Raw genomic sequence first — 17,713 nt, 5'->3', positions numbered from 1 at the left:
CCTTGTGGCTGCCAGAGGATGCACCTCCCAGCAAGGAAAGCAGGGAATAGTTACAAATTTAATAAAATTCACCTTATAAATTACAGCAGCAGCCCCTTACAGCAGCAGCCCCAGGGCTCAGTTCACTGCCCCAGGAAGCAGGAGTTGGGCAAAGCTGGGCAGCTGTTGCTGCAGAGAAGTTGTCAGAGTTCAGGGCTGAGGAGTGGCCAGTGGGCCAGCGCCGCCGCCTCCAGGATGGCCACAGGGCAGCAGTGGGGGCTGGGCAGAGGCTCATGGGCCGGTGGGTGCACAGGGAACAGGAGTGGGGCCGAGGCCAGGCCTGAGGGTGCCCCCACTCTCTGGGCCCCTCAGTCCAAGCTGGCCATGAGCAGGTGCAGCTCGCGGAAGGCACTGCCGTGGCGGCCACTCAAGCCCGACTTGCTCTTGACGAGGCTGCTGATGCTCTTGAGCTGCTTGTAGCAGAGCCGGCACTTGTGCAGCCTGTGGGCATAAAGTCAGCGCTGGAGGTGGCCAGCCGGCACGGTCCCATGCCCCCCGCCCAACCCCAGGGCCTTTCCTGTACTAACCACACCGGCCCTCCTCCCAGGGGAAGGCTGAGACCCAAAGAGCAGGGCCCAGGCCAGAGCCAGGCCATGGAGGAGCCCAGGCTCTAGTAACCCCACCCCATGCCCTGAGCCACTGTCCCAGGCACAGTGACCGCCTCTGTTGGCTGTTTCACCAGGGCCATCAACAAGGAGGCTTGTGTGCTCTTGCCTGACATGGCGTGCACACACATACACAGACACATAAAAACACAGACACACACACCACACACCCCTCCCCACTGCCAGCGTTCCTCACCTCTCCTCCCGGCTGATGTCCACACCCACGGAGGGTGGGGCCGCCAGGATGTCTGTGATGAGGGGCAGAAACCGCTGCAGGATCAGCTTCAGGGAGGTGCAGCCCGTCTGGACATAGCTGCAAGGGCAGAGGGATGGATAGAACCAAACAGCACATGGCTCACGGAGACAAAGCGGGGCAGAGATGGGGCCAGAGGCAGCATGGACTTGTGTCACTCTGGCCTTCCAACTCTGAAGGGGACAGCAGTGTGGTGCAGCCACCCCACAAGTGCACCAGCCCTCGGGGTCTTTCCTGTGGTCCACCACCCCGCCCCGCTGTGAGGCAGGTGTGGCTTACCCACGCGTACCTCTCATACTTGCTCTGCAGAAGCTTCTCGATCTGCGGCAGAACCGTGGTGCACAGATCCAGCTTCCACAGGGAGCTGGGGAGAGGGCCAGGGACACATGCCCTCAGCACCTGGCCCTGCCCACGCCCCCCACCTCCCATCCCCCGTCATGGCCACTCACGCCTTCTGGTTGACAATGTTAAGGAGGTCTACGACCACAGACAGGTCATTGATGGCCACGGCCGAGTCCACCGATGTCTGTGCAAACAGAGCGCCCGTTAGTGGGGACCAGGGACACAGTGGCCCTGCCTGGGTGTGATGTGATCACGGGCTTTATTGAGGGGTGTACACAAAACTGCAAGGTGTGGCGATAGGAGCCGCCTACCACCCCTTCAACCCCACCCCAGAAGCTCTATTCTCAGCTCAGCTGCAAACCCAAGCAGAGATGGCACTTGCCTTGATATCGCCTGTGGTCCACACGCCCCGCACAGTGTCCAGGTTCTTGTGGCGGCTGGTGAGCACGACACACATGGTGTCATGGCCTTTGCGGATCTGGGACATGGCATCCTCGTCGACCAGCTCTGCCTGCTGGGGGATCTTTACGGCCTGCGTGGGACGGGTGCCCGGATGCTGGCAGCCAAGTTCTGCCCTCGCCCCATGGGCCTCCACCCACTCTTAGCCTGGGCCCCCCACTCACGGGCAGGAAGTCGGAGGCCTTCAGTCCGATGGGCTCATTGCGGGTAGCAGGAAAGATGGCAGGCTCAGCCTTGGGTGCAGGGGTAGAAGTGACGACCGGGGGCCGGGACAGGACCTCAAGCTGGAAGGGTCTGGAGTTAGCAGGCAGCCAGCCCAAGGCCTCCCCCTCTGCCCCTCTCCAGCAAGGGTCACCCCAGCCCTGATTCAGGACACCAGGCCCTCTCTGAGCCTCATACCGTGCCCGCTCCACCTGGACATATGTTTGGCACCGGGAACTGTGCGTCCGTGGCTGGGCTGGGCTTTGCTGCCTCCTTGGCTGTGGCCATGTCTAGAGATAGAAGGGAAAGATCTTTGGGTCAGGTCAGGTTGGGAGAAGGGCCAGGTGGGAAGGCAGGTCTCAGGCTGGGACTCTGGGTGGCGCCTCACCTCTTAACAGGGGAGGCCTGGAGGAGAGGGCGGGCCTGTCCCCTCCCTCTCCACCTACTCAACCACAGGTCTGGCAAAAAGCAGGAACCGAGCACCACATGTGGATGGGACCCAGGGAGTGGTGGCCCCGACACCTCACTAGGAATGGAGTGTGTTTTGCAGGGGGAGTTGGTGCTGAGTGGACGATGAATAGGAGTGTGGGAGAGAGAGGTGCTTCAGGAACCCAGCTTTAGGGGCTCGGGAAGATGGTCCCTTGAGGAGAAAGCTGGTGGCGGCGGCGGGGGGGGAGGGTGAGTGGGAGGCTGGGCTGGAAGATGAGGGTGCTGCATCCCACCTTCTCCAATCATAAAGCATATCAGGTTTTTCTCCCTTCTTAAATCCTCCAGCAGCAAAAACCAGCAGCAAAAATCCTCCAGTAGCAAAACCCAACTCCCAGGGCCTGGGGACCTGGCCCCCCAAACCCCCACCCTCCTCTTAGCTCCCTCCCACCTGAGGCTGTTCCCTCCCATCTCCTCATCTGACCCCCAGGCCTGCCTGATGCACCACCTCTGCAGAGCCTCACAGCCCCCATCTACACGAGCCCTAGCGCCTCTCGCCACGCCTGGCTCCTCCTCCCACACGGCTACCACCCGCCTTCCTCACTGGGTGTGGGCACCTGCCTGCTTTTTCACGCTGTTACCAGGGTCTAGTGCAGCACCTGGCACACACTAGGTGGTTTCTGGGTGAATGGAGGGAAAAGACCCAAGGGGGGAGAGGCTGGGAACTGTCCTGTGGGAGGGGGCAGCCTGGAAGAAGACTGGGGAGCCCAGGAGGCCAGGCTCTGCCCCATGACTCACCATCTTCTGGGGGTGCAGGGAAGGGCTCACTTCTTCGGGGTGGCGTCCGACCTGCAGAGGTGAAGGGGGCTGGGGACTCACATGGACCAGCCCAGGGCTGCTGTCTGAGCCCTCAGGGCCCAGTCGGCGGGGGCCCAGGGCCCCACAGGATGCGGGAGATGGGTAAGTGGTTCTAGGGCACACACAGCTGTAGCTCGTGATCTGTTCCTAGGGCCTGAACCCTCAGGCTTGCCCCTCCTCAGACCCTGGCCCCTGGCAGGCTGAGCACCAAGGGGCTGCTGGGCTTCTGCTGGGGCCTAGAGGACCTGGATACAGAGCCGGGCCCAGCTGCGGGTGAGAAATTAGGCTAAGGGGAGCGCAGAAACGTGGACACCATCCTGGAAAGGACGATCTGCCTCTGCGTCCCAGAGGGGGATGGTAGAGCTAGGCGGGGATGGGAAGGGAGGAGAGGGCCTCACTGATGCTGTTCTTGGGCTGGAAGATCTCATTGTAGTCCTCTGCGTTCTGGATCTCGGCCCGAGACTCCCGCTCATCCCGGTCGTCCTCGCTGCTGGGGCTGCGGCGCTCACTCTCTGAGTTCTGCTTCACCCTGAGGGGCCGGCCAAGCAAAGGGAGGTGGGGAGGGGGGGCGGTGAGGCCAGGGGGCCCACCTCTTGCACCCCCAAGTGCCCTCCAAGGCCCCGAGCACCCCACCTCTGAGGCTTGCTGCAGGTGGTGCTGGGCCGCTCGTAGATTCGGCGAAGGGGGGCGCTGGGGTGGGGTGGCTGCTGCGCCAGAGGCCGGCTGTCCTGCACGGGGTCCTGGGCCACTGTGCCTGTCCTGGTGACCCGTGTCAGGTCCACGACGTAAGAGGAGACGTTGCTTTGGGAGAAGGCCACACCTATCTGCAGGAAATGGAGGAGCTGGGGCGGGACCCTTCATGGGGCCCTGAGGGTAGAGTCCCCACAGGGCCAGGAGGGAGTTGGGGACTTGAGCGGGAGGAGACCGGCGGCCCGGCACAAAGATGCAAGGTGGGCGGTAGCTCTCTCACCAGCTGGTCGTTGCAGATGGCCAGGTCGGCCACCTTGCCCCAATGGACGAGGACCACATCAAAGCAGCGCTCGGGCTCCCAGCCGTAGACGCGCAGCGAGTCCTGGCAGCCACTGTACAGGCAGCAGCCATCGGGGTTGAAGAGGATGCTCCTGGGCCAGCCGAGAAGGGGCCGTGGGTCAGAAGCCTCCGGAGAGGTTCCGGGAAGCCCAGGACCAGAGCGGAAGTGGAGACAGGAAAGGGCCACGGCAGCCACGCCCCACAGCCCGGAGGAGGCCCCGCCCACCGCCCGCCTACCTGACAGGCCCTGGCTCCCCTTCGATACAGCTCACCACCTGGAATTTCTCCAGGTCCCAGAAGCGGATGGTCCTGCAGAGAAAGCCAGGCCCCATGCTGGTTTCTACGCAGGCCGGTGGCTGGGAAAACCCGCTTTTCTGCAGACACTTGCCCACCCACCCCCAGGTCAGGGCCACTCTTGAGCATGTGGGAAGTGGACACCGGCCTTGGATCCAGACACCCCAGCAAGGCCCAGGACGCTGGGGCCAGGAAACTGGAGTCAGGAGAGAGATGTGGCCTGGGTCCCAGGCTGGCTTGGTTGGCAGTCAGTTCAGTCTAGGTAGGATGTGACACCCCAGGACCAAAAGTCAGATCGGGACAGAAGCACACAGAGAGGAGAGAGGTGTGGCGGTCACAGGCCACAGGCCCTGCTCCTCCTCCTCACCTGTCAGAGCTGCCAGAAGCCAGGAGGTACTCATTGGGGTGGAACTCTACCACGTTGACAGGCCCCGTGTGGCCGGGGAACTCGGACATCATCTTGCCAGCAGTCAGATCCCAGAGCTGGGGCAGGGTGGGCTGGAGGTCAGGACCAGCCTGGCCCTCAGCCTCTGGACCACCCTCTCAACCAGTCTGCACCCTTATCCAAGAACCGCCTCCCACTCTGGACAGTCTTGGGGCGGGCAAGCCCGATGGGGAGGGAGGTGAAGACCCAACCTGGGTGTGATCGGCAGACCCCAGTCCCCAGCCCTGGGCCCACGTCTGGCCGGGAGCTACCTTCACCGTGTGGTCATCTGCGGCCGATGCCAACCACTTCCCGTCGGGGCTGAACCGGAGACACCGCACAGCCTGGCTGTGCCCCTGAGGACAGGACAGAGCATGAGCGCTGGAGGGGCTGGGCCCTGTGGGCTTCCCTCCTCACCCTCCTCCCTGCCCTCCACAAGCAAGTGCTTCTTGGGAGCAGGCAGAGAAGTGACAGACAGCCACCTGCGGGAGATGCCACAGAGGAACACCTCTCCACAGGTGGTCACGGACCACCCCCCTCCCCAGTCCTGCAGAACACTCCAGGAGATCAAGACCTCATGGTCTTACAGGTTGAGGAGCAATGTGTCCTGTGCCTCTTTTTGGAGAGTTAAATGCCTCCTCTTATGTCAAAGGGTCCAACAACTTTGAAAAATAATTATTAAACTCAGTGCTTTGAAACTCATATGAACAGGAACCCCCTTCACTTACTAACACCTGTTGCTGCTGCTGCTGCTAAGTCGCTTCAGTTGTGTCTGACTCTGTGTGACCCCATAGACGGCTGCCCATCAGGCTTCCCCGTCCTTGGGATTCTCCAGGCAAGAATACTGGAGTGGGTTGCCATTTCCTTCTCCAATGTATGAGAGTGAAAAGTGAAAGTGAAGTTGCTCAGTCATGTCCGACTCCTGGCGACCCTATGGGTTGCAGCCTTCCAGGCTCCTCCGCCGTGGGATTTTCCAGGCAAGAGTACTGGAGTGGGTGCCGTCGCCTTCTCCGAATAACACCTGTTACCAGCCTACAAACTGTGGAGCACAGTTTGGTGAACACGGTTCTGTGGGGAGGCAGGGAAAGCTGGGGGTCCAGGTGGGCCACCCAGCGCGCCCCTGCTCTGCTCCAGAAGCGCATCTCTCATCTGGACTTTCTGTTTCTCACGCTCTCACCAGGCGGGATGAGCAGCTCCTCCAGCCCCTGCCAGGGTCTGGGCACCGCCCCAGGCTCCATGCCCTCAAGGTGCTTGTGGAATGATGGACAAAGGGGCCTCACTTACCCTGTATCGGAAGACACAGCCTTTCCTCCTGATGTCCCAGAGCTGTGAAGTGGGGAGCAGAGAGGGGCCGGGGTCAGGACAGGTCACAACCAAGGTGGGCTGCGCTGGGGAGGCCTAGCCAAGCTCAGTCCTGGAGCTTGGGTCAGAGGGCAGTAGATGGCCATGAGCAGAGAGGGGCTCTGAGCACCTCCAGGTCATTACACCCCAAAATGACAGGGGTCTCGAAACTACTCAGTAAAGCTGGGCATTCCGAGTACAAATGTCTGGCCAGTGCTCCCACATCTCCCTGCCTGGGTGGGGGTGGGGGGACATGGATGCTGTGGCACACGGGGGAGATGCCCCCGCTGAGCCGAAGCCCACCCCCTAGGGTGGGACTCAAATTCCTGGTTCCACTGCTGGCCCAGTCCTGGGAGAGCCAGGGTGCTGAGTGGTGTCTCACCTTGATGTTTGTGTCCTGGGAACCCGAGGCTACAAACTCGCCATAAGGGTGGAAATCCAGGCTGCAGATGTTGGCTTTGTGTCCCATAAGTGTGCGAAGGACTAACAAGGGAGAGAGCAGAGACAGTGGTGTGAGAGGCGAACAGGACAGCGAAGAGAAAGAGCTTCAGTGTTCATTTGTGTGTGTGCTTTCGTAGTGACAACACAGAAAAACACAACAGTAATACAGACTTTCAAGATGGGGAGGAAGATCAACCAGAGTCCTACCGCTCTAACAGCTAGCTTTTCTTATTTTCCTCCTGAGAGATGCCAGCCATGTCTGCCATTACATGAGCCCGCAGAAAACTCCCTGCAAGCACCATGTGGCTTGTACCACTGGGCTTGTGCCAACATGTTCTCACAAGAGTGAAGCCCCGAAGTCAGCAGAGTCGAGCAGCTGCTGCACTTGGTTTAGGCCCTGTGGACATGGAGCTTATGACCTGCCAGGCATCCCATCACACCTGAGACAGCACGAGGAGAGGGATGCAGGAGCGGTCCAAGGTGGGGGAGAAGCTGCCAGGTTGAAAAGAGAAATCCAGAGGGGCTTTTTGGAGGAGGTGGTATCTGGGCAGGATGTCAGTGGGTGGTGGATGAGGGAGGCTTGTGTTTCTGTATCAGTTTTCTCTGGTACCACTCAAATTTGCCTCTTCTCTCTGGCCTCATATGCCTTGCTTTTTAGAAGATTTATAATTCTGCTGTTTGAATGAAACTGATTGTGCCAAGGGTGCTGGCACAAAGTATGGCAGTCCAGTGATCCTCAGGTTTGAGCCAAGGTGAAACAGGCTGCCTTGTGAGGTAGTGAGCTCTCTGTTGGAGCAGGTGTTCAAGCAGACTCCAGACATAATGCTTTAAGGACAAAATTCGAAGACACTAAAATCTGAGCAGCTGCCCTCCCCACACTGTAGCTGTCACGTGCCATCGGGGGCTCAGCACTGCCTTTCTGGCCAAGGGGGCTTCGGGCACATGCAGCCCAGTCCAGGCCCTGGAAGGTGCACACTCCTCTCGCACGTGCTCCAGTCCATGCCGCCCCTGCCAGCCCACCTGCTCTGCACCCCAGAGCCAGGCTTCCAAAACCCAGCCCCACCCCAGAGGATGCAGCAGATCCCACCCCTGCGTAGGCCGGCTTCATGAAGCCCAGACCGCCTTCCTGTGGGATCCTGGCCTGACCCGCCCTCGCCCTCTGGCTCTCCATGGAAAGCAGGCAGGACCACATTCTTCTGGTGTGATTTCTGCCCTGCTCTTCGGTCCTGGGAGGGCTCTCGGGGCCTCCTGATGCCCCACTTGGTCACGGGATCCAGGAGCTGCAGAGAGGAGGGGCCTCCAGGGCCTGTCTACCCCACATGGGAACTTCCAAACCCTCCAGCCGAGCAGCTGGACCCTCCAGTGATGGGCAACTGCAGCCACAGTCAGGCAACCCTTTACCAACCCCTTTCTGCACGTGAGGTGCCAGTTTGCCTCTGTATCATTCCCACCCACACTGTGGGCCTGAGGTCTTAGGTCTTCCAGCCGAGAATGCTGAGGGCAAGTTTCTCTTCTGTCACTGAAACCCACCCACCCCTGCCAAATGGCAGGGCAGAGAGCACTGGGATGGGAGTCCTGACACCAGGATTTGCGGTCAGACACCCCAGCCATGGAGTCTTTACCTAGTTCAGGGCCCTCCTTGGGGCTGTTTGCCCATCTGTCAAAAAAGGAGACAGTGCCAACCTGGTGTTGCATCAGAACCAGCTAGAAGCTTATGAAAGCCAGATCCTGGGCCCATCCCTCTCCTGAGTCAGTTTCTCTGGGAGTGGGGTCTGGGATGTGTCACAAGTTGCTTGTAGAACCGCGAGCCCTAGGAGCCTAGGGCTCAGGAATCCCAGACGTCTTCAGTCTCCATTCTTTGCCTACCTCAAGAAGTTCCTCACATTCCCTTGTGCATGAAAGTCACGGCTGTGAAATCACAACTCTTGGCTTCTCTTTATGTCTTGCTCCTCTGTGAATGGCGAATGGCTGGTACCCTCCACTGGGATCTGGGTCCAGCCAGAGGCTTCCCAGAGGTGAACCACCTGCTGCCTGAGCCTTTCTGTTTTCTTGGCTGGAGCCCAGCCAGCCCGGGCATGCTCCTCCCTGACCCCTTGTCCAGCGATGACCCCGCCTTGTGGGTCCTGTATGGGGCCAGGCAGTGGGACTGAGTGCTGAGATGCTAAGCTCGCAGCCCTGTTTATTATCTAAGAGGTCCTGGGGCTCTGTCTTTCTGAAACAGTCCGCCACTGGGTAGGCAAGTATCACCCAAGAGCCTCAAGTGAGGTCCTAACTTGAGGAACACCTCTACGAGAGCAGAATGAACCTAGCCACTGGGCATGCATGGCCACTGGGCATATGTGGCCACTGGCCACCATTCTGCAGCAAAGCATCCTGCAGGCACCACAGAGGCCAGAATGACCTTTAAGTCTCAGCCAGGGCATCGTTTCTGGGAGAGGCAGACTCGGCAAAAAACCATGCAACCCCTTCCTCTCCCATCCTTCAGGGAGCAGATGGCCTCCCACCTGGCATGCTGCAAGGTCCAGACTAGAGGCTGGCAAAAGCAGTGAGCAAGCAGGTTTTACTTGGACCTCTGAGTGTCAGCCTACACAGTGTTCTGAAAAGTATGTTGAGTTAGCTGTCAACCTTTAGAAATGGGTGGATTCCACATAAATACCCAGATTCCCAGCTTCTCTTAAAAAATCTATAGAGCTGGCAACACTGTGCCCACATTCTTGTGCAGCAACAGCCAGTGAGGCTGAGAGGCAGCTCCCATTCTAGGGTAAGTGGGACTCCCTACTTGGCCCAGAACTGAGGGCATGAGTCTACAGACTAAGACCCCAGCGAGGACCTGGTACAGGGACGAGAACATGCCCACCAAGGCCCTTCACTGTGAAACCTGAGGACAATGGGAGGAAGAGAGAGCCTGCAGAGAGAGAGAGAGGCAGGCAGGGGAGGAGAGAAGCATGTCCCACGTGAGGGATCTGGGATGACCTCCCAAAGCAACCCTGGAACCTAAAACACACCATCTGGTCACTGAACCAGGAGAGAAGCACCCAACCTAGTCAGGAGAGGCTTCCTGGAGAAAGTGGCTGGACGGGAAAGCTGGGGACAAGCACCACCGCAGGCATGCGTGGGGGGAGGCAGGCGTGGACACCTACTTTTGGCAGCTTCCAGGTCCCAGACACGGATGGAGCCCGACTGGGAGCCGGCCACGATGAGCTCCTCGGGGGTGTTGAGACGGACGCTCTCCACGGGGGACGTGTGACCCGTTAGGCTCTGAGGAGAGAAGGCAGCAGCTTTGGTGCGCTGTGTCAACAGACCCCCAGCTGCCCCCCCTCAATCCTGGATCCCCGGGAAGCCATCAAGCAGGGATCCTGTGGCGCCCCCAGGCCTCTCGGCTCCCAGGACTGAAAGTGGGCCAGGCCCCAGCTACGCTCCACCATCACCCGCTGTGTTCCCGACAGGAACGTCACCTGCAGGAGTGGCCCTGCAGTAGGGCAGCTGACCCTTGAGTCCCAAGTCCAAAGCACTGTCCTCCTGGACTGTGCTCCCATCTCTACTCTGCCTGGCCCAGCCCTCCAGAGGGGAAACCATGGCAGAACTGAGGTCTGACCCGTCAGCGGCCTCTGGAGCCCCCAGCTCCCCAGGGGCTGACCCCCATCAGAGGACCCAGCCACGCTCTCAGGCAGGGGCTCTGGAAACCAGAGGACCCGGGAGTGATTCTGCTGGAAACACGAACACTCTCCCCAATTCAGACCAGCCTCTGTTGATTCTTTTTCAATTGGGGTATGTTACTCTGGACTTTCAGGGAGCGGGAAACACACCTGAACCCCTCAAAACAATTTCAATTCTCTTCTTAACCCAATCTCAGTTCTGACCTTAACGTTGGCCGCAGTTTGGGTCAGCTCTCAGCTGTCCGCTGGATCTCATAAGAAAACTGAGTTGATTACGTTTCTACTAATAAACCTCGCCTCCTTTTTATCTTTACTTGGTCAAGAGTCAAAAGAATACCACCCTGTGCAGCAAGATTGTAGGGGGAGAGGGCAAGCTTCACTGCCATCGATGAGTATGTAAATTGACTTCTGGAGGGCAGTTTGGCAATATGTTTTGAAAGCTTTATAAAAAGTACACATGCACAGATTCAATCTTATGACTGCAGATCTGTTTAAAGATTTAGGGAGACGAGGATGTGCCCTACTGTGGCTGGGCTGAGCCAAAAACCCGGCTGTGACTTCCATGCTGGGAGCCAGGCTCAACCCTACAATGGGATACCACAAAGCTATTAAAAATCGTGTTGTAAAAGGGTATTTGCTGACACAGGAAAACACTTGCACTGTTGCTATATTTAAAAAAAAAACCAGGCTACAGAAGAGTAAGACAGTGTACTGGAAACATATTGTTACATATTTGTGTGTATGCACGTGGGCATGTTTGCACGTGTACACATAGGCACAAGTCTGCACGTATGTGCATGCCCATGTGTGCAGACATCAGCCCCTAGTAGCCCCTAGCAGCACACAGACCAAAGGACCAGGTGTAATGTCCTTGCATAATCAAACTGCATATAACTCATTTCTGTATTTTTTTCCCTTCTGTGTGATTTCCTGTTTTGGAAAACGGTTTTTGGCACTGAACATAGTTGTGTAACCAAGGGGACAATGCTAATGAAATGCAGCAGAACCCTACAGGGCCTTCCTAGGACAGACGCCACCCACCTCCATGTCCTTTGCCTGCCTTTTATCTGTTGAAAAACTTCTGTCAGAGAACAAATTTAATCAAGAGAAATAAGGAAAATGCAGAAGCAGCAAAGGAAAGCAGTCAAACAAGACCAAATAATAAGAGCTTAGTCATTAAACAAAGTTACGGAACTTCGGTTCCCTCTCAAGGGCTGTGGATACTGATCTGAACCCTGTCTTGTGAGCTGTCTTGTAGATATCAAAACTCCCACCAGATGGAAGAAGCTGACTACATGACGACCAGACGGTCACCATGGCGTAAGATGCCACAGTTCTGAGAACTGGCCTCAAAGAAACAGGAACAGACAGACCGCGAGGCTGAAGATGCAGCTCGGTGGACCACCGCACAGCCGACTTCAAGATGACGTCACAGCTGGCTGTGCCGTTCTGCACGTAGCTCCCTCACGTCAACTACACACCTCTGAAACTCCCCTTTAAAAGTTCTTGACCTCTGATCAATAGCAGGGAACTGGCTATTGGACACAAGATCGCCTCCCCACCAGCTGCCAGCCTCCTGAATAAAGCAACCTTTCCTTTCAACCAACACTTGCCTCTCATGTATTGGCTCCCAAGCCAAGCAGAGTTGAGTTCATTAACACTAGTAAAGAACCAGTCCTCTAACCAGCTCCAACCAGGGGCATTCAAATCCCTTTTATGGAATGAGGTGGGTAAATGAATCAAAATAACCCTGCATGTAACTGACAGGCAAGCGGAGAGGCCAATGGGCAGGGGAGGCTCAGATTCGAGTCTGTAGGCTTATTTTAGCCTTTTCATACAGGCTCCCCAGAGTTCCTTCCCACACCAGGTGACCGCCCCCGCTTCTCATTCCTGAGGACTGGCCACTGTCCCAGCCATCTGGGTTGTGCTGGACTTCCCTGAGCAGACAAGTGGGGGGGAGCACTGATGTGCTGGGTTTCTGCAGAGCTGCCCACTCCCAGCGCCCATCCCTGGCCTGCCCATCTGCCCCGCCCCGCCCACCGGCCGAACCTCACCATGATGCAGTTGGGCTTGTTGATGGACCACAGGTTGACGCGGCAGTCATCCCCGCCCGTGGCCAGCAGCCGGCCAGAGGCTTTGCCCAGCACGAGCGAGGACACATTGCTGGCGTGGGCCACGATCTCCTCTATACAGGGAAGAGCAGAGGGAGAAGACAAGTCAGGGGCCTGACAGGCCACGTGGAGGCAGGCTGGGCCTTATCCTGCTCGGCCCCCATCCCTGGCACTGGAAGCCCAGAGGGAGGGCCCTGCTCCCTGCGGCTCCCTTTGGTGCCCAGACACACGCCATGAGCGGTGAGACAGCGCAGGGCTTGGGCCTGAGACAAAAACAACAATTTCTCAACTTCAGTCACTCCCATCCTACCCTTAAGCCTCATGAATTTTTTCCTTTTTCTGCATATCAATGGGTACTATTATTAAGTTACTATGGTCAGTTTTAAAAACCGACTTGCTAGTTTTGTTTAGCTCTGTCGTTTAAGCAATAACACGCATGAAAATTACAAGCTTGATATGTTCACTACATTTTTCCTATGATACAAAAAGAAAAATTAGAACAACGATTGAAATAAAAAATATTGACCCATGTACCACCAAAGGGCCTCTCAACTGCCGCTTGGTGTTCCTGCTTGGGGAACCCACTTTCAGAACCGTACAGGTCAACTGCAGACAAGCTGTCCCCAGGTGAGCTCAGCCAGGGCTTCAGCCCTCAGCTTCAGAATCACGGACTGGGCTCTGGTCTGAGCTCTGCTATTGCAGGCTGTGTGGCCTTGGACAAGTTGCTCACCCTCTCTGAGTGCTGCACTTGTCCTTGGGTAAATGGGAATAATAACAGTGCGTGGCTCACTGGACTGCTGAGGATTCACTGAGGACACTCCTCTGAGCTTCTGTGAGGGGCTGAATACTCATGGCTGCCAGGCAGGCTACAGATCAGGCATCATGGAGAGTGGGCACTGCGGCCCAGGAGAAATCCAGGTGGGCTGCGTGAGGAGGGAGCAGGAGGCAGTTGAACTGAGGGGTCGGATGTGAGGGCCAAACGGACAGAGAGGGAGGTAAGGTCACTGTGGGTGGCCCCGAGGGCCCATGGCTTGGACTTGGGGTGGGGGGACAAGGGTGCAGCAGATGTAAGTCTCAGAGGGCATCGCCAGGGAAGGAACAGGCAAGGAACCAAGAGGCAGCTTAGGTCTCCGAGCCAGGGCCTGAGCAGTTTCTCCTAAGAAGGGGGAGGAAAGAAACAGTGTCCCCACACAGACGAGAGAAACATGCTGAGGCAGCTGGGCGGCCGGCCTGGGCGATGCTGAGGGGGAGGGCGGTGCAGCTGCTCTGCAGAGGCCCGTCCAGGGTGCCTGCTCCAGCCTCTGCCCTGCCTGGGGGTCTCTGCAGCACTGGCCTCAGACCGCAGGGAGGCTGGGCTGGGGAAGGATGCTGGCCACGTGGCATGCCTCACAGGGGCTGCCAGAACTGCCTGGGGGCCTAGGCCCCAGGCTGAAGCTCACAGATGACATCCCACCTCAAGGGGTGGCGGGGCCAGCCCCAGCCGGGTGAGAGCTCCTGGGAGGCCCAAACATGAGCCGGGGCCTTGGGGACCCTGCCCCTGGAGTTGAGGAAGCTGGGCCTCTCTCTGGTCCACACCTCAGCCAAGGAGCCTTTTGTCCCCTGGACACTGCAGCACAGATGCGTGGGTGCCCTGGGGTTCTGGTCACAGACAGATATCTGTTCATGAGCTTCTGTTGGGCCATACTGACTGCCCAACCCAGCTAGAGGCCAAACCGCCTGAGCACTGTGACCCCCCCAGCCCGCGGCCCCTCCCCTTCTCTGAAGACACTCCCTACATGTGACGCCCTCCACGCGTGACCCACCAGGAGGCCTTGCTGCCCACCCTGCCTCTCAGCCTTCCCAGGGGAAGTTCGGGCTGGGCCCCACCACACTGGGTCTCCTGGGCCCACTGTCACCCCTCTCTGCATCTCAGGACCACTGCCTGAAGAGATGGCCAGTAATACATAGCATGGATGTTTCCTGCGTGTCCGCTAGAGGCCCTGCGCTGAGAGACGGTGTGGAGTGACAGTGATAAGCTTCTCATCTCCGTGCTCCAGCCTGGGCAGATGGCTCCGGGGACAGGGCATCCAGCCTGAGGAACCACAGATTTTAGGGCAAGCAGAATTTGAAGACTGGGCCCCTCTACAAGGGCTCAGACTACTCCCCTGCAAGCAGCCTGACCAGGGGATTGGCTGGAACCCCTGGAGGGACCAGTGGGTGGAGTGGGGAAAGGGGGGCACTCCTCAGACATCAGGCAGAGAAGGCCTCGGACAGGGCACTGGCCCAAGAGCTCCCAGTCTGGCCTGAAGGATGGTACCCTGCAGTGGCCCGGGCCTGGGTACCGAATTTAAATGCAAACAAATAAAAGTCCTCACAGCAGGCCAGGCCGATGGCTGCTGCTCTACTGTGGGGCCCAGGCTCACGCTGGTTTCCCAAGCTCAGGGGGCACACTCTGGACCCCACATCCCAGCCAGAGTTAGGGGGACACTGTGTTCTGGTCAGAAGTGCTAAGCACTGGCCTGCCAACAGAAGGTGCAAAGAACTAGGCTTCAACAAGCACTTTCTGATCCTCCTCAGACTCTAGAACCATAAGGAGCCAGAGGTCATTTGGCCTTTGAGCTCTTTAGACAATTTATACCCATGGAAACTGCTGTGAACATGAAATTGTCAGCAGATGCCCAATATGCCTGATCACGTCACTGCCCACCTGAATGCTCTGATGGCTTGGCCTTGCCTTTCAGATAAAGCCAAAGCCTCAGAAGGGCTGGGTAAGGTCCCAGAAGACCTTACCAGCCTATGAGGCACCACATTCTTCCCACAGCATGCTGCAGCCCATGGCCTCCTCCAAGACCTTGAAACCCACCAAGCTTCCTGCCTCAGGGCCTTTGCACATGCTGTTTAGGCAGCCCACCACACTCCTCTACTCCCACCCCCTCTACCATGTAGTGAACTGATTTAAAGCATAAATTCCAGCTTGAAATCAGAGAAGGAGAGACAGGTGAGTGTGATTACCTGATTCCTACGTGCTGTGCTCCCCAGACTCTAAGCCCCACTGTACTGGGACCTTGCCTATTTTGCCCTCCACTGGCTCCCCAGGGCCTGATTCTTTCCTGGTTTCTCAGGAAAAACCAGCTGTTGAAGGTATATATATATATATATATACATAACCCCAATAAATACAGAGCCATTCTGTCCAAAGTGCACCTCCTTGGGAGCCCATAACATGATTCTCCCTAAACCCTGGGACTGAGGAGCAATTTGAACATGGCCCAATCTTCTCATCTACAAATGAGGACACTGAGACCCAGCAGAGTTTTGCTCAGGTTCTCACAGTTAAAAAGTGGAGGAGCCCGGCCCTGCTTCTGAAAACAGCCCAGGCCAGGGACAGCTCATAGCAAAGGATGACCAGTTTGGACACACCAGATCTATGCCAACCAGTTATTACTAGAGGAATATGGCCCACAGAGGCACCAGCTGCAAAGCAACAGGTCTCAAAATATGATCCAGGGAACCCTGGGACCCTCAAGATCCTTTCAGGGGGTCCAAGAGAACAAAACTACTTTTTATCATATACTAAGGTGGAGTTTGACTTTTATACTCTCATCCGCTCACAAGAATACGGTGGAGTTTTCCAGAAGATACATGACATGTGATGACATCATCACTAACAGTGTGTTTGTGTGTTATGTGTTCAAATGTCTCACTATTCACTTCTGAAGCGGTAAATGTGGGTAGATATGAGTCCCATAAACAAAAACTCTTTGGGATCCTCAATAAGTTTTAAGAATATAAAAGCGTCCTAAGATCAAAAGAGTTTAGAGTTGTCAGTTTCCAGTATTGGTGGGGGTGGGTGGTACCTGGATTCAGATACATTGCAGAGGCTATTAGCAGCCCTCTGCCTACCCTCTCACCTCCGCCCCAGTCCCAAGATGTTCTCATCTGATGAGGGAGCTTGACTGGTGAGACGTCTGAAAACACCAAGGACATCTTCGAGGGGCACCAACCTATCTGCCGGCCTAACTGGAAATCCTGCTAAGTGCTTCATTATGTTCATTTTCTCACTGGAATCTCACAGCAGTTCTGGCATGGAAGCGTGATTATCTCATCGTACAGACAGGAAACTAAACCTCTGAGAGGTTAAGTCACTGAGCCAATGTCACTCAGTGCCAAAGTCATGATTTGCATGTTGGTCTATTTTATGCCAAAGCCTGAGAGTCTCCCCTTGTGCCAAGAATGGGAGACAAAGTTGAAGATCCAGGCCACCCACCAACAAACAGCTACCGGGATACATGGGGTAAAAAAGCAAGCCACTCACGCAACTTCCAGGCCGTCTTGGTGACCACAGGGGTGGCCATCCTTCAGCTGGCTGGCACCTGAAGCTCCACCCACAACAGACTGTGCTTTCCTTGTGAGGTGGGGGTGGATCCCCCCCAGATCCACCAATCAAGTTGGCAGGGAGTTTCCACACATGCAGGCTGAGGGAATGCCTCCTCTCAGGACCACCTCGTGGTTTTAAATCATCCACAGCAGCAGCCCGTGCGTGCCTTTTGGGATCCTGGGTCATGGAATGTCAGGCTTGAGCCATCTCAGCTCAACACTGGGCTGGAATACAAACAGAGGTGATGGCTTGTTAGCAAACACTCAGGGGGAGCTCAGGGGGGTCCCTGGGTTTACAGAACTGCAGCTGCAGCTCCCTGGATGACCAAGGCCACTTGATAAAAACAGACACCCACCAAAGCCACCAGAGACAAGAGCTCCACTGCAAGCTGGGTTTGAGAATCTGGAGAGGGGGTATCTCAGGCAGGGTGACTGAAGCACAGAGAAAAAGAAGGTTCTCTCAGAGGCCAGGATGATGGGAGGAGGTTCTGTTTCAGGAGGCTGGCTGCCTGAAATGCAGCTGAAATGCTGCAGTGGGGCGGGGAAGAAAGACCACATGTCTGCAGTTCTGATAGATCTCAGAGAGTCAGTTCTGTCTGACGTATGGGAAAGGGGCGGAGTCAGAGACTAAGTTTAGGGGGCCACGAGAGGCACCCAAGAGATAGAGACTGAAGTTTTCTCTAGGGAGAGTCTTGAAGAGGGCCCTAGGAGTCCAGCATATATCAAGGGAACTACTCCAGGTCCCTGCCATTCCCAAGGACAGCGCTGGGAACTAGGCCTCCAGACTGGACATGAGTCGGTATGACTCTTCAGCATTAAAAGGCGACCTCATGGAGCCTCCTATCCGCTCCTCCAAGCCTCTTTCTCCTGGATTCCCC

The 17,713-nt window shown here is 56.9% G+C and overlaps 1 protein-coding gene across 1 annotated transcript; it reads right to left on the bottom strand.

The window, feature by feature from the left end:
- Nucleotides 1-51: 51 nt before the first annotated feature.
- Nucleotides 52-16,943, bottom strand: KATNB1 (katanin regulatory subunit B1). The gene is made up of 19 exons (XM_052655939.1): nt 16,774-16,943; nt 12,423-12,553; nt 9,853-9,970; nt 6,654-6,754; nt 6,215-6,256; nt 5,203-5,286; nt 4,874-4,989; nt 4,450-4,521; nt 4,154-4,304; nt 3,817-4,007; nt 3,582-3,712; nt 3,124-3,174; nt 2,098-2,189; nt 1,863-1,982; nt 1,622-1,771; nt 1,347-1,423; nt 1,187-1,261; nt 841-957; nt 52-480 (listed from the first exon to the last, which is right to left on the bottom strand). Exons 1-19 carry the CDS (start codon nt 16,811-16,813, stop codon nt 348-350), a joined length of 1,992 nt encoding a protein of 663 aa, XP_052511899.1. The 5' UTR covers nt 16,814-16,943; the 3' UTR covers nt 52-347.
- Between the last annotated feature and the right edge of the window lie 770 nt (nt 16,944-17,713).

This window comes from Budorcas taxicolor, chromosome 18, assembly GCF_023091745.1.
Source record: "Budorcas taxicolor isolate Tak-1 chromosome 18, Takin1.1, whole genome shotgun sequence".
Taxonomy (NCBI): domain Eukaryota; kingdom Metazoa; phylum Chordata; class Mammalia; order Artiodactyla; family Bovidae; genus Budorcas; species Budorcas taxicolor.
Note: the sequence above shows the minus strand (reverse complement) of the source record. Positions and strands in the feature narration are given on the sequence as shown.

What these genes read in the sequence shown, in the direction of transcription:
- KATNB1 (XM_052655939.1), bottom strand. Translation starts at nt 16,813, where the DNA reads ATGGCCACCCCTGTGGTCACCAAGACGGCCTGGAAGTTGC. An exon ending in AACATTGTCAACCAGAAGGC is followed by an intron (nt 1,262 to 1,346) that starts GTGAGTGGCCAT and finishes CCCTCTCCCCAG; the next exon opens with CTCCCTGTGGAAGCTGGATC. An exon ending in GACATCAGCCGGGAGGAGAG is followed by an intron (nt 481 to 840) that starts GTGAGGAACGCT and finishes TTATGCCCACAG; the next exon opens with GCTGCACAAGTGCCGGCTCT.